The sequence below is a fragment of the Ornithorhynchus anatinus genome, chromosome 19 (genome assembly GCF_004115215.2).
Source record: "Ornithorhynchus anatinus isolate Pmale09 chromosome 19, mOrnAna1.pri.v4, whole genome shotgun sequence".
Taxonomy (NCBI): domain Eukaryota; kingdom Metazoa; phylum Chordata; class Mammalia; order Monotremata; family Ornithorhynchidae; genus Ornithorhynchus; species Ornithorhynchus anatinus.
The window spans coordinates 9,876,967-9,891,811 of record NC_041746.1 but is presented as its reverse complement, the minus strand read 5'-3'; the positions used below and the strand labels follow the sequence as shown (position 1 = coordinate 9,891,811).

General features: G+C 39.5%; 1 protein-coding gene across 8 annotated transcripts in view; it reads right to left on the bottom strand.

Annotated features, from left to right (window-relative positions):
* Positions 1–14,845, bottom strand: part of ESRRG (estrogen related receptor gamma) — a 465,100-nt gene that overhangs the window by 6,856 nt on the left and 443,399 nt on the right. For all 8 annotated transcript variants that reach the window (XM_029047306.2, XM_029047310.2, XM_029047308.2 and 5 more), the window contains one exon: positions 8,358–8,627. In XM_029047306.2, the coding sequence (XP_028903139.1) occupies positions 8,358–8,627 (270 nt within the window). The remainder of the gene's footprint in view (positions 1–8,357; positions 8,628–14,845) is intronic.

Here is a 14,845-nt window from a genome sequence, read left to right as displayed (position 1 = left end):
TGGGTTTAAATGCCTGCTCAGCCACTTGACAGCTGTGTGCAACCTGTGACAAGTCACTTAATTTCTCTGCCTCAGTTTCTTTATCTGTATAACGGAGACTAAATCTTACTCCCTCCTACTTAAGACTGTGATCTCCACATGGAACAGGGACAGTATTAGACTTGATTATTATATATCAAACACAGTGCTTAGTACAATGCTTGACACCTAATATGCTCTTAAGAAGGACCATTAGAAAAAACTAAACAAAACCAACCCCCTGTGTCCCTCACCTTCCCCTCCCCTCCAAAAAAAAAATCCTTCCAAAAGAATAATCAGGTCAGACACAATCCTTCTCTCACATGGGGTTCATTGTCTTACTAAGAGTGAGTACTGGCACTGAACCCCAATTCTGCGGAAGAGGAAACTGACTTTAGACAAGTTGAGCGACTTGCCCAAGGTCACACAGCAGACAAATGGCAGAGTTTGTAAAATTGAAGTAGGAAGGAGGTAAGATAGATCCAAGGGAAAAAAAAGTCAGGATATATAAGCAAGGATCATACAGGATTCACCTAAACCCAGGGGAAGGTCCTGGTGAAATCAGTGACCAACTACTATCAGTTATGAGAACCTAATAGTCATGTAGGATTCTTTGAAGAACTGAACTGCTGGCGGTTTTTCCAATATGTTGTTTCAATGCCATATAATATTGATCAACTTCTATAGTGTTTTTCCTAAACAAAGCACTTTCCTATAGAACCATATGGAAGGCTAGAAAGCAATATTGCTTCCATTTAATAGATGGAGGCATTGAGCCAGGAAGCTTAAATGAATTTCCCAAAACCACAATGGTAGGCCATTTCACAACACAGGTTTAAATGCAGGCCTTCTTTTCTCCACATCTTGTACTTAGATGTATTCTGGTCTCCACTCAATAGCAGAGTGAAACAGCAAGTGATGATAAAGAGGGAAGAGAGCAAAAAATCCATTTCCTAATCGAGAACTTGAACATTTCACACATACTCATAACTTCACCAAAATGTATTAACCTTAACAGTTCTATATACAGAACAGATTTTATGTCCTGAGATAAATAATTAAACTGGGTTGTATACAAGATTTTCTCTTAAATTAGATGCCAAATAACCATCCCAGGATGGTGAAAATTAATTCTACTTTGGTCCGAAAAGTACCACATTGAGACTGTACCAGATACCAAGTGCTGTTGATGGCAAGGGATTTTAATGCTATAGTGGAGAAAGAATGGAGTGCTTTAATTAGGGGGAATGGGATTGGTAGGGATCAATAAATTAAGACACTGATGGGTTGAATTTTCTCTAAAAATCAGTTTCTACTTTGCTTCTACTCATAGTAAGAGAAAACACTATTGGACTTTTCTTATTCAAGGCCTCAGAAGAGAGAGAAAACATACACTGTTGAAGAGTACCATCAGGGTCAAATCCAATAAAGATTATCATTCTCCTTTTTTGAGAGTTCATATTAAATGTCTCAAAACCAATGTTCAGGATAATATAGCATGATTATAATATGATCTAATAATAATGATAATAGCATTAATAATTTTGGCTTGTTAGACACTTCCTGTGGGCCAAGCACTGTAAAAGGGCTGAGGAAGGTTTAAAATAATTAGGTCGGAGAGAGAGTCCCTGTCCCACATTGGGCTCACAGACTCTATATAAATATAGATATATATATCTATATATATATATGAGGAAAAACAGATATTTAATCCCCATTTTATAGTTGAGGAAATTGAAGCACAGAGAAGTTAAATGACTTGCCCAAGGTCTCTATGCATGCAGGGGGAAGTCTGGATTTATACAGACCTGGGATTGCCATAGGAGAAGCAACACTTAGCTATGGCCCAGTGCTGTGGCAATTAGGCCACATGCAGAAGGTGTGCATAAAGCACCCATACCCGCTTCCCTTCTATATAGTCCAGAGGGGACATAGCCAGGAGTGGGGATAAAAGAGAAGCAGGATGGTCTAGTGGATAGAGCATGGACTTGAGAGTCAGGAGGACCTGGGTTCTAATCCCAGTTCTGCCACTTGCCTGCTGTGTTAAATTGGACGAATCACTTAACTTCTCTGTGCTTCAATAAATCAATCAATGGTATTTTTTGAGTGCTTACTATGTCAGAGCACTGTTCTAAGCACTTGGAAGAGTACAGTGAAAGAGAAAGTACTAGATTCGTTCCCTGCCCATAAAGAGCTTATAGTCTAGATGGGGAGACAGGCATTAATATGAATAATCAGTTACCTCATCTCTAAAATGAGGATTTTGTTTCTACATTTTTTTTTAAGCGTCTACTATGTGTCAAACATTGTTCTAAGCGCTGGGGTAGATACAAATGAATTAGGTTGGACACAGTCCCTTACCCTGCAAAGGGATCAACAGTCTTAGAGAAGAAGCATGGCCTAGTGGAAAGAGCATGGCCCTGGAAGTCAGAGGACCTCAGTTTTAGTCTTGGCTCTGCCAAAAGCTTGCTGTATGACCTTGATCAAGTCAAGGCACAGAGAAGTGATGTGACTTGATCAAGGTCACGCAGTAAGCGCATGGCAAAGCCAGCATTAGAAACGAGGTCCTCTGACTCCCAGCCCATTCTCTTTCCACTAGGTCATCCTGCTTCTTAGACCATGAGCCCCACGGGCGACATGGACGGTGTCCAAGTGATTAACCTATATCTACCCCAGTGCTTAGTACAGTGTCTGATGCATAGTAAGCTCTTCACAAATACCATTAAAAAAAAACAAGCAAACAAACCCCCCTGAAAATAGAAGTCCAGGCCAAATGGTCAAATTTTCAGAAGTTCAAAAGGATGACAAAACAAAGTACTGAAGCAATAAAACAGTTCTGAGAACAAGAGGACAGACACAGGAGAATATCTGAGGTTTTGTCGATATGACAGCAAGCACTTTGGCAGGGAATAAAATCAGGGCAGTGTATGCTTGTGGGCATCTGTGCCCCAGGAGCGAATGGCTTTCTTCCTTTGTTTTGTCTTTTGTCTACCTTGCTGAGGAGGGTTTGCCAGGCTGGTTGATGATGACTGTGTTCTTCACAGCACAAAATGAAGTGGAGATTTGTCAAATATCTGGTTAATTTGCTCCACAGAGATAGCCAAACTGTGGAAAACCCACGCCAAAAAATCCCTCGGGTGCCAAAATGATCTAGTTTGGCTGTTAACATGCAGCAAATTAATTGGATTGCTGACAAATCTCCATTGCACTTTGAGTGGGAAAGGGCAAAGCCAATGATTCACTTTTCATCTGATTGGCTCACAAATGTCACCTGACCTGCAATGGGGGAGTCAAATGCCATCTTGCTCTCTGTTTTAAGTGGATAAACCAAGGAAAGAGGGGAGTTTGGGCTCCATAATCAGAGTGATTCAAAGCAACTCTGGCCCTGTGTAGCTTCAGCTTATATGCCCCTGGAAAAGGTACCCAACAGGTGAACTCCATAGCAATTTGGGAAAAAGAGAATAAGTGCAGATACTGTCGTCCTGTCACAGTATGAAAGCCTCGTTATCATTATTGTTGTTATATTCTTTAAGCACTCACTATGGGCCAAGTACTATGTGTTGGGTGGATACAGGATAATCAGATCAGACACAGTACTTATCCCACAAGGGCTCACAGCCTGAGTAGGACTTAAGTCCCATTTCACAGATGAGGAACCTGTGGCCCAGAGAAGTTAAAAGACTTGTCCCACATTACATAGGTGACAAGTGACAGAGCAGGGATTCAAACCCAGGTCCTCTGACTCCCAGGCATGTACTCTTTCCCCTTCTTCCTTATTATATTAATATTTAATTTTTAAGTATTACTGTTTTTAAAGGTTTGCATTAAGCTCTCTAGATTGGATTTAAGAGGTAACGTAGATGATTAGACTCACGGAAACAGGTCTACGTTATACCCTTTCTGGGAATGCCTCCCGTTAGACCCAGGAGTTTACACAAGACCCAGGATGCCAAGGGCAACAGGGCAACAGGCAAGCTTTGCCTCTGACTGTTTAACTCCCCTCCTTGACTCCTCCCACCTTCCATTCTGTGAAATTCACCCTGGCTACCAGGGCCAGCACTAGTCTTACTAAAATCACTTTTCCAAGAAACCACCCCTGACTAGCCCCTCTCTTCCCCTCCCTTCTTGCCCTTTTTTCTGCGCTATGCTCTTGGTTTATACCCCCTAAGCATTTTAATACCCCACTCCCACTCCACTTATGTACATATCTTAATAATCTGCAGCTTCCCCTATCGGTATTTTATTTTACTGCCTGTCTCCATTATATTGGAAACTCCATAAGGGTAGGGATTGGGTCCACCAAGTCTATTGGATTGTACTCCCCAAGTGCTTAGTACAGTGCTCTACCCAAGGTAAGGGCTCAAACACCATTGATTGATTAATTGATGGGGGAAAGGTGGGAGAGATGGTGGGGGTGCAAGCACAGAGAGAAACATCTGACACGCTCTCTGTCGAATATGCAAGGAAAGGCAGATTCTGAAACAGGACTTGACTTCACTAACACTGTGGCATCTACAGAACCTCATACTACCAACGTAAGTTTAATGTTCCATATGCTTCACCTCTTTATGGATCCTGGCTAAAATGGAACTTTCTACAGAAAAATTCAGGAATGAAAAATCCAACTGCTTGTCACAGACCCTATAAGAAGGGGTAAAAGCTTGTCTTGGTCAATACAATGGTAACACTATCCAAAACAGAAGTAAATAAAAAGAAATGTCACTGAGCACAAGAAAGTACCACTATGGTTTTCTAATACAGAGTATTTAAGTTGGGGATGAATCTTCCATAATTCTTTTGAAATTTTAGTGTGCTGCTAAACATGGATTATCAATGATTTCCACTGACATCTAGATTTATTTCAAGAGAAGGAATGGATTGATGGCTGCATGATAGAGCAGCAAAGTAGGTCCTGGAGATTAACTGCAAAAGGGGCAGATACTTCGGACTGGATTGCCTTTTCCTGCAGCTACTTCTCACAGTACGGACAGAGACGATGACAAATAAGCATACACTTCAGTAAAGCCCAGTGCAAAGACTACTGGCATTAGAATACCCCAAGAATGGAAGAATACTTCGACAGTTATAAAGGGAAGATGGTGATAAGAGGAAGCAACAGTGGAAAGACAGAGTGCTAGAGCAAATGTTGAAAAAAAGCAAGGCTCACAAAAATGAGTAATCATCTAGAAAATAAGGAAAAATATCCCAATAAGAAACAACCCCTAAGTGGATTACCAACTTTTACATTTATAATTTGTTTTTAGTGAAGTGTGATGAAAAAAAACCAAAATCTAAATGAATTAAGATGAGCAAGACACAATTTTATCATGCCTTTCTAATAGGCATTCAAGGTGCTATTTGCACTTAACAATAAAGTGTCAGGAGAAGCAACAGAGGTTACTAAGCAGTTAAAGGGGTACTTCCTGCTTGAAGAAATAACTGATATTGTAAAAATATATGGTCTGGGAACATAACATTTTCCAAAAATAAAATATTACCTGATAGCCTATTGCTTTAGGGGCTTTACACCATGAAGACAGGGAAAATGATTCAAGCAGTTTCCAGATGGGGTAAGAGTCTATATGTATGCGTGTACTCATATGAAGCACAGCTACAGAAAACAGAACTGCTTCCACCAGAGAGGTAATTCTCCATTTCCCAGGAACAAATGTGGCATGGCCTATCGTTGAATAATGCCAGATATTTAAAATAAGCTGTTAATTTAGGCAAATGTCTCACTAAGAAGCAAGTACTGAAACCACACTGGCACAGGGAAGGTGCCCATTAAAATTATACTTTATATAATAATATCTTTATTTTATAACTTCTTTCTACTCTACATCACTTCTCAAATTTTAATGAGACAACTAGAATCCTTTTTCAAGGATATAGGAAAGTAAAAGCAAAAAGACTTCCCAAATAGGGGAACTGCACACTGGGGTTTTCATTTAGCAACAATGAAAGAAGGTTTTAAGAAAATCAGGAGCTGAAAGGGGTAAATTCAGTGTTACTGTTCTCTTGTTCTCTGAATTTAGGCAGTGAAAATCACATGATAACATGCAATAATTCAATAACTTTTGGAATGGTTTACAAAGGCTAAAGTTGAGCTAACACCATATTTATCAAACCAAGAACAGTCAAAATTGTCTGGAGGTGACAAGCTTTCCTACAGTACTCTATCTTTTCCCCTCCCAGCACCGAAAGCGAATCCACTATATTTTCTGTTGGAAATAATGTGTAAACCTTTTAGGGAACATATTAAACAATAGTTTATCAAAAAAGCAATGATAATCATTTATCTGTCCCTTTTCAATTAATACTATCAAACTCCCTGGTTAAGAAAATGGAAAGACCTGTCAGTCAAACCTCATCTCTTTAAAAGATTATCAAAAGTTAACTAATTCTTTAAAGAAAGACCAACTACCCATAAACTACTGCTCTAAATGCATATTCAGTCCAAAACACACTGGTTTGGTATTTCAAAAAGAAGTTAGTTTCACAAATTGAAAGTTCCAGGTATGCCCAATGGAATCTGAATTTGAATATGCTCTTGGTAGAATAAATGTCTAAATTACTCCAATGAAGTGACATTATAAGTGACATTATAACCTGTAAACAGTCAATAAGTATGCACTTTGGAAAATAACATAAAAGATAGAAGGCATCTTTTTGCCTTCCTTTTTTTATTACTAAATAATCTTTAGAAATGTTAGTTCTATAATTTCGTAATTGACAAAGCAGTTCAGAAGATGGCCTGTGGTACACTTCAAACTCACCATTGCAAAATCCTTCCTGGCAACAATGAAAAATTAGACATCTGAAATTCACGTTAGACTGAATAAACTTCTCCGTCAGAGCCTGGATTCTTGGGGAGCCACATGCCATACTGATGCTAATTTTGCCCAGGTAAAAAGGAAAAGGATCAGGGGGCCCTTTTAAGGAGTTATCAAAAGCCTGCTCTTCATAGAGAAATGTATGTGCCTACATTCACACTCGGGGGGTGGGGGTGGGGGGTGGGGGGTGACGCGCCGGAGACGGAGGGACGTTAAATTTCCAATTAAAAATTTAAAGTGTTACACTACATTACAAAGACAAATAGGAAAGTACAACTTCATTGTTGAAAACAATTTCCCTCCTATCAATCTGAGGATTCCTGCATCAATATCGTAGATGAACTGTTAATTACAAAATCAATTAAAAAATTATTTCTAAAAACAGTCACGCATTTCTGGCTCTCAGGGGGGCAATTTGGGCAGAAGGTTTCATCTCACTAGGACCGCGCCAAATCACAAAGTCGTCATCCACAAGTAAGCAAAAGCAATCTGGTTTTTCATTTTTCAGCGCGGCTGAGCCCAGCCTGAGATTGATCGTCACATATGGCCCCAGAAAACAAACTGTCAATACCTTGAATGCTGCAGAATTTGAACAAATAGCCGTCCGCCCATTCAAGCCACTCATTGCATCCCATTTAACAGATTTTATTGACAGTTTCCTTCTTGTAATTAAAGGGAAAACTACTGGCCAGCAACCAAGATAAAGTTCAAAGATAGGGTCAAAACAAAAGCAGATGGAGGGGCACGGTGTGACTGTCAATGGTACATAGCATCAGAGCATGTTATTGACACACAGGTATCTAATGATCGGCATGTCATTAAAGAGGGATCTATCCTGAACTTTATGCAAATGCTAAAAGGGACTTAACACCACAATAAAGCATTAGGGGAGACACAAAAGGAAAAACAACAAAGCACAAACGATTTTTACTTATCAGACACTGCTCACTGCTTCAGCACTTTTTAGTTCAAATGTAGAGAAAAATACTTTCCGTCATTCTTAACCCCTTTTGCGCAGGGTCACCTTTTAAGGAAATCTTTCAGTCGAAGTAGCTGTTTTGTAAGAAAGCATAAATGCCCTCTAAAACTGAATCAGTATTTTCAAAACACACTTACATGTTTTGCTGTAAATGCAGGGGTGGGTACATTCAGAAATAATAGATTCGCCTACCCAACTCACTTGCTGGCACTAGCTCAGGTCTATGCCTTCGATTTGAAGGAAAAGGATCCATATATTTCAAAGGAGCTTTCCCTTTTGATACTGCCACTGCTTTTACTATGCTCCCTTTCGGCTTGCCCACTGGTTTCGGCAGGACTTCTATGATATCCTGCCAAATATAAAATAATATTCTCATTTTGCCCTCTCCAATTCTTGCTTTCTGAAAGTTTCTTTTTTTCCTCACTGCACCACTGTCAATGAGATTTAGCATACCCATGCGGAGAACATCAAGGGGAGAGAAAAATGACATATGAAAAATGGAACGACAATGAGGCCAATCTGCCAACCTGAATTAGCAAGCGCTATAGCTTTGAGGGTGACGAACTCTTCTTTCTCCAACTTCATGCTCTTGTACTTCTTAACCAGCTGCAGGATGGCATTGTTGAGGTCAAGAAGGCCAGCTAGTTTGGACTGATCTTCATCCATAATATAATCTTCAGCGTAGACAAGTTCATCTTCAAAAGAAAGTGATCGGTATACCACACCCAGGATCAAGATCTCCATCCAAGCACTTTGCAGGAGGCTCATTTGATCAGCCAGAGACAAAGTAGAGAATCCTGAATGGGGAAAGTGAAATGCAAATTATTAAGACTCATTCTGCCAATATCCACAATCTTATATTGCAACTTCGACTTCCCACTGAATGATGGAATCACCTTCAAAACAATCAAGGAAAAATTAAAGGCTATATAAATACTATAAAAGCAGTTTCAAATTACAGCTAGACTTCCTCTAGGAGCTGCAAACATGCCTAGGAAATTGTGTTAGAAGTGCTATTAATTTTAAAGTACTGGACCACCAAATTAAATGTAAAATGGTAAAAAAAAAAAAACCACAACAAAACACCCCACAATTCTGGGGTTCATGACCTTATTTGTTGTTTTCATAAAAATGAATCAGTTGTTTATGAGTTCTTCCTGAATTAAGAAAGATATGTGTTAGGTGAATTAAAGCAATGATCCTGCTGAAAAAGATGCTCACTTGCTTTCTCTTTTTTTTCTAAGCACTGTACTAAGCTCTGGGGTAGATACAAGCTTATCAGGTTGGACACAGTCCATCCCCCGTGGGACTCACAGCCTTAATCCCCATTTTACAGATGAGGTAACAGGCACAGAGAAATGGCTTGCCCAAGGTTACCCAGCAGGCATGCGGCAGAGCTGGGATTAGAACCCAGGTCCTTCTGACTTCCAGGCCCATGCTCTACCCATTAGGTCTTACTATTAGGGCAAATAAGACTACCTATGAGGTCTTCAGAAAGGTGTCTGGTTGCAGCCCAATTCTGGGGACTTAAATATGTTCCATTCAACATCACCTCTCTCCTGAATTACTTCTGATCGGGTCGTCAAGGGCATACCATTCTAGGCTTTCATTTTTTAAGTTCATGTTTACAATTGCTGTTCGTTTATTATGTCAAACTGCTAATGCCCACAATTGCATTAGGAGTTATGGGCTAGAACAGAGAAGGAAGTGATTCCTTGGCCAGTCATGAAATTATAGTAGCTTGCCAGTTGGCACCATCACCCAAAAGTGCTTAATAAAACTATCAAAGGGGATTAGTTGAGCTTTTCTTTAAGGGGGCCTTCAGATATTTTTAAAGCTTTCATTTAGTCACTTATGAAGCAGCTTTATTTGTGTGTGGTCAGGACACTTGCTAGGAGGGCAGCCCTTTTGGAAAATAAATGTGGGGCATCACTGACTACGTCAGCAACAAATAAGCAAATCCAAAAATCACCCATATAATCTCATTTTTAATTAAGAACAGTAATAATCAACAAATGGCCCCAACTTTAAAAGTACTGTTCACTAAAATCAGAAGTTCCAATAATGTGGGAAGACCTGGTCTGGTTCAGCATTATTGGTTTCCATTTTCCAATAGTGTTTGTTCTACCCTAAGAGAAAAAGAGGGAGAAAAGGGAACCCGACTTTGCATTAAAAGCAAATGCAAATAAACGATCCCAACACCAAAACACTAACACAAAAAGCAAAACCTCAGTTCTGGTAGACAGTTTCCAATGTGATTAAATACTCAAACAAAAATAAAATAAAATTAGGATCTGAATGGCTAAAAGCAGAAAGGAGTCCTTTCCTTTAGCTTTAGTTTTATGGTTTCTTGCCATTTTCCCAAGAAACGCTTTTTTTTTTTTCCCTCTGCAGTGGCAGATGGACAGAGAAAGTAGCCTCCAGCACCTTCCTGTGACAGTCCTATTCTCCCTCCCAGACACTGCTGTTAGTAAATAGATTTACACATTCTCCAATCTCCACACATCTTTCTGCCGAATAATTAAAAGCAGGATGATTAGTTTATTGAGTGGAAGGAGGAACTTTTTTATTGAGGTCCATCCACGATTTTATCAGGGCTAGCACTTTTACGGTTGTCATGAGGGTGCAGGCATCCAATTTTTCTTATCTGCCTGATTAATACAAACGCTGTTTCAGGACGCATTAATTAACAGATACAAATCTACGTTCTCATGGAGGGATCAATACGGAGAAGAAAAGAGGCATCAATGTGAATTTAGTGCTGATGATGGAGAAGGCACTCTATTGACATTTACGTGCATGGAAACTTTAAAGTTGCACCAGGGCCCTATTGTCCCTGTGATTTACAAATTAACAATTTTTCAGCCATAACAATGTCACACACATTTCTGTGGTGGTTTAATTAAGCAAAAGCAATAAAATCGCTTTTGATGAAAAAACCTGAACTTGGAATTTGTCTCTTTTGTGATCTTGAGTTTTTCTTTCTGAAAACTAACCATTTTTGCCCCTTTTAAAAATAAAATGTTAAAAACCCATCATTTTGGGACCTGTTTTATAAATGTGCTTTCACTATTCATCCCCAGAGCCGCTGACTTCCATTAGCAAAGAAAATCATATCTACTCTAAGGGAAAATACTAAGCTATCCTGCTTGACTTAGGCTATTATGGAGGGCTTCTTTATGAAAAATGCTTAACTTTCCACAAGTCATCAGTACTGTCTTTCACATAAGCAAACAGAAGTCAAACTCAATACTGACAAATTTTACTTAATGAAAGATTAACTGACATTTTTTCTTGGATTTTAAATAACTACATTTTAACCCTTTAAGGTTGTACCATTGTTATCATGAAGATATATACCAGCTTTCCTTTCTTAGCATCAGACAAAGCATCCTGGGATTTCATTTCTCCCGGGCAAAAACAAATTGCCTCTTCATTAGATAGCTGTCAACTGCTTAGGTTACACAAAAGTTTAAAAAATGTATTTGAGATTTGTTTTTAATTACTACCTCATTGTGGGCATTACTTCTTGAGAAAAAGAGCATAATTATTTTTCAGACTCGTAATAAGACAAATAAAGAGTTGATTTTTTTTTTTTAGTAGAAGTAAATGTGCAAAGAACGGAGAACTCAGGGAAGCTGACATCCAGGCATGCTTGAGGGTTTTGAAAGGTCCTAAGATAAATTTTATCTAAGCAATCTTTTTCAGGAGAAAAATTACAAGATCATAAACTAAACATTCTTTATTTGCAATGTTAATTATCACTAATGCGGTGATAGTGTTTTCAGCAAAAAGGAGTGTGTCTATCAAATCTGTTGTACTGTACTCTCCCAAGTGCTTCATACAATGTACTGTACGCAGTGAGTGCTCAATAAATATCACTGACTGATTAGGACCCATGATATAGATGATCTGTTATCACAACTGCTATCCCTTTAGACTGTAAGCTCATTTGGGGCAGGGACCGTGTTTGGTACTTCTGTTGTATTCTACCAAGTGCTTGGTACAGCGATCTGCACATAGTAAGTGCTCAATAAATACCACTGAGTGAATGACTGATCTATTAAATTTAGAGATTTTATAAACCAAGAGAAATCAAACATTACTTGTCAAACAAGTCAGTTGAACTTCATGTTCTGAATCGGTTGATAAACTCTGGTGTGCGACAGTTTGTACTTTTAAACGTTCACCTGTAACACGGTTTCTTTAAATACAGTATACTGATACTGTGGCATTTCCCCCACCCCCTTCCCTAGCAACGGATCATTCCATGCATATCAGTGACAACTTTGATCTCTCTTCATCTCCCTCCCCAGTCAGTGCTATTTAATGTATCTCAGGCATTTTGCTAGCACAACTCTAAACCCTGACCCGTAGTTAAATAGTATGTTTATCTGCAATACAGTGTGCTCCAAATAAACCAGATGACAGTTTGGAATAATGTCATTTGGAAGGATTGAAAAGCTTTTCAAGACTCAGGTACCCCTGAGGTATTGGGCTTGAAGGAAGCCTGCTTTGTGCCAACCCTCCTGCCATCCTCTACTACAAACTCATGAGTTTGACAGTGATGCCATGGGCACTTGTCAGGTTCTTTTTTTTTTTTTAAGACTGGCAAACTGATGCACTTTACAGTCAACTTACAAAAAAGGCTAAAGCATTCGAGAGTGTGAAGGGCAAAAAATATCTGACGGCTAGTCTTCAAAAATACACTTTCATTTCACAAAGCATAAATGTTTATCTCCCGGGCTGAGTGTTGACAGAAATAGGCTGCAATGCAAACACGTGAGTTTAACCCTTGGCAGGCACCCTTTTCTCTGCTGTTTTCTTGAGCCAGTGCAAGCATCTTAAATCACCAGGGTCCTGGTAATAACAGCTAATCAGGGCATTGATTTGCCTGTTCCCAGTTTTTGAACTGTGGTCTTTCTCTTCCAATTAAAAACTGACACTTTTCAACAAATAGCATATCATACTAGAATCCTAATTATGCTTGGGCTCACCGAGAGTCCTAGGAACATACAGTAGAAACTGGCTGAGCACCATAGCCCAGGCTTGATTTTATCTATCCTGTACCAATAAAGTTAATGCATAGGACACAGGAAAAGAAGAAAACAATAACGGGATTGCAGTTCTCTAAGGTGTACTGCCTCATACTAGGAATCAAACAATATAGTGCTTTGGGGGCTTTCAGCCCAAGCTGCAGACCTGGTAGTCTCTTAAACGGGAGCTGTTGAACAGAGTTGCTCTCTGCAAACCGGCAGATGGACCACTTGTTTTCCACAGCACATAGCTCACTGCTCTGCGCTTAGCAGGGCAAATCTTTTATATTCCTGAAGACACTTTCCTCTCCTTCATTAAGATGGACTTTACAGACACCAACTCACTAGGGGCTAGAGTTAAGCAGCTGCAGATGGTCAAGTGCCAAAGTGAGATCTATGACATATACATAGTGCTACGAGGTTTTTATAAAAAATATACATAAACGACTATTGGTGATTATTCCTGCATGACTTCTGCTTTTGAAAATTTGACATCTCATCCAGATAACACTTTCCTTGAATCCTTGTGCTTTTACTGTTGTGATCATCTAAATCTTATACATGTATATTTTTTTATTTATAAATCACAACTGATTTGTTTTGGGTGCAGGAACAACAGACTAGAAGCTGCCACATTTACAGCCAATCTAGCCCGTTTTTTCAACAGACCTTTCAGCATGTGTTAATTCCAAAAGAAAGCTTCTGAGAGTCTAATAGGGTTTCATATTTGAAAAGACACTTCCTTTAGACTTTTCAGCATTTACTTTAAAAGAGCAGGGGCTCCAGCCAGCACACATTTAGTAGGTTTTAACATTAGAGGTCTCATTTGAACATTATTTTCTTTCAGTTTTGCTAGATTCACTTTCTATTGTTGTTAGATTAACTTTCCACCCCTCATTCAGCAAACGATTTTCCAGGGAGGGAGTGGTGGAGCACTGTGAAAGGGAGAGGGAACAGAATATGTAAATGCAGTCTCCTTTCTGCTGAATGAATTTAGAGAACCAATTACCCACTGACCCCTGATTTTGAGTGTGCAAATAGCCAAATGAGCTTACAATTAGCCACTTGTGAGTACAAAAATTGAAAACATGCTCCAAAATACTTGTCATGGACTTTCTCCAGGCTTCCACTGTTCCCAACCAGGATGCCGTCATTGGCATGGCATTAATAAGTGTAGGAAGGGCTGATGGAGACTATCATAGGCTGGTAAAAATATGCACAGGATGACAGATTTTTGAATCGTTCTACAAGGGCTGGTTGAGGTCATACTAAATTGGTTCCATATGTCTAAGAGTTTGAAGAAAAACATAGAATTTGAGATAAGAGTACGCAAATATATGGCAAAAAATAAGAATCTAAAGGGATGACAGTTCCAGACTTATTTTCAACCCAGTCAGAGGGGAATTAGTAGCCAGAAATTTCTGTGGTAATTCAGGGTCTTTCACCTTGGTGACTCCAAGTTGGAATTTGTGGGGACAAAGAAGTGGGGGCATCATGGCTAGTGATTCCTTGTGCATGGGTCCTGGTCAATAGCCACAAAGTGACAGGGGACTTCCAAGAATGCTGGCAGCCCTGACTTCCAACCCTAACTCACAGCTGGCCTGGATGAATTATAGGGACCACCATGAGGATACCCAGGATACATGGACAATAATGGAGGGCTGGAAGAGACTGCAATGTTCTCAGTCAATCACGTTAATGTGATGATATCTGGGGAGGTGGAGCAGTATAAAACTTAGTTCTAAGGACCAAGATGTCTGGCTTTATGGACCCCTCAAAGGGACACAATAATAATAAGTATAATTGTGGTTCTTACAGTGCTTCTAAGCACCTATTAGCTGCAAGATACTCTCCTGGGTGCTTGGATGCACATGATACAAGTTATAGGTTCCTGCCATTGAGGAGTTTACAGTTTAAATTGGGATAATGGTTAGATGTCAAGCATCTTGGCTCCCAGAAGCCTAGAGGATTTGGGCACA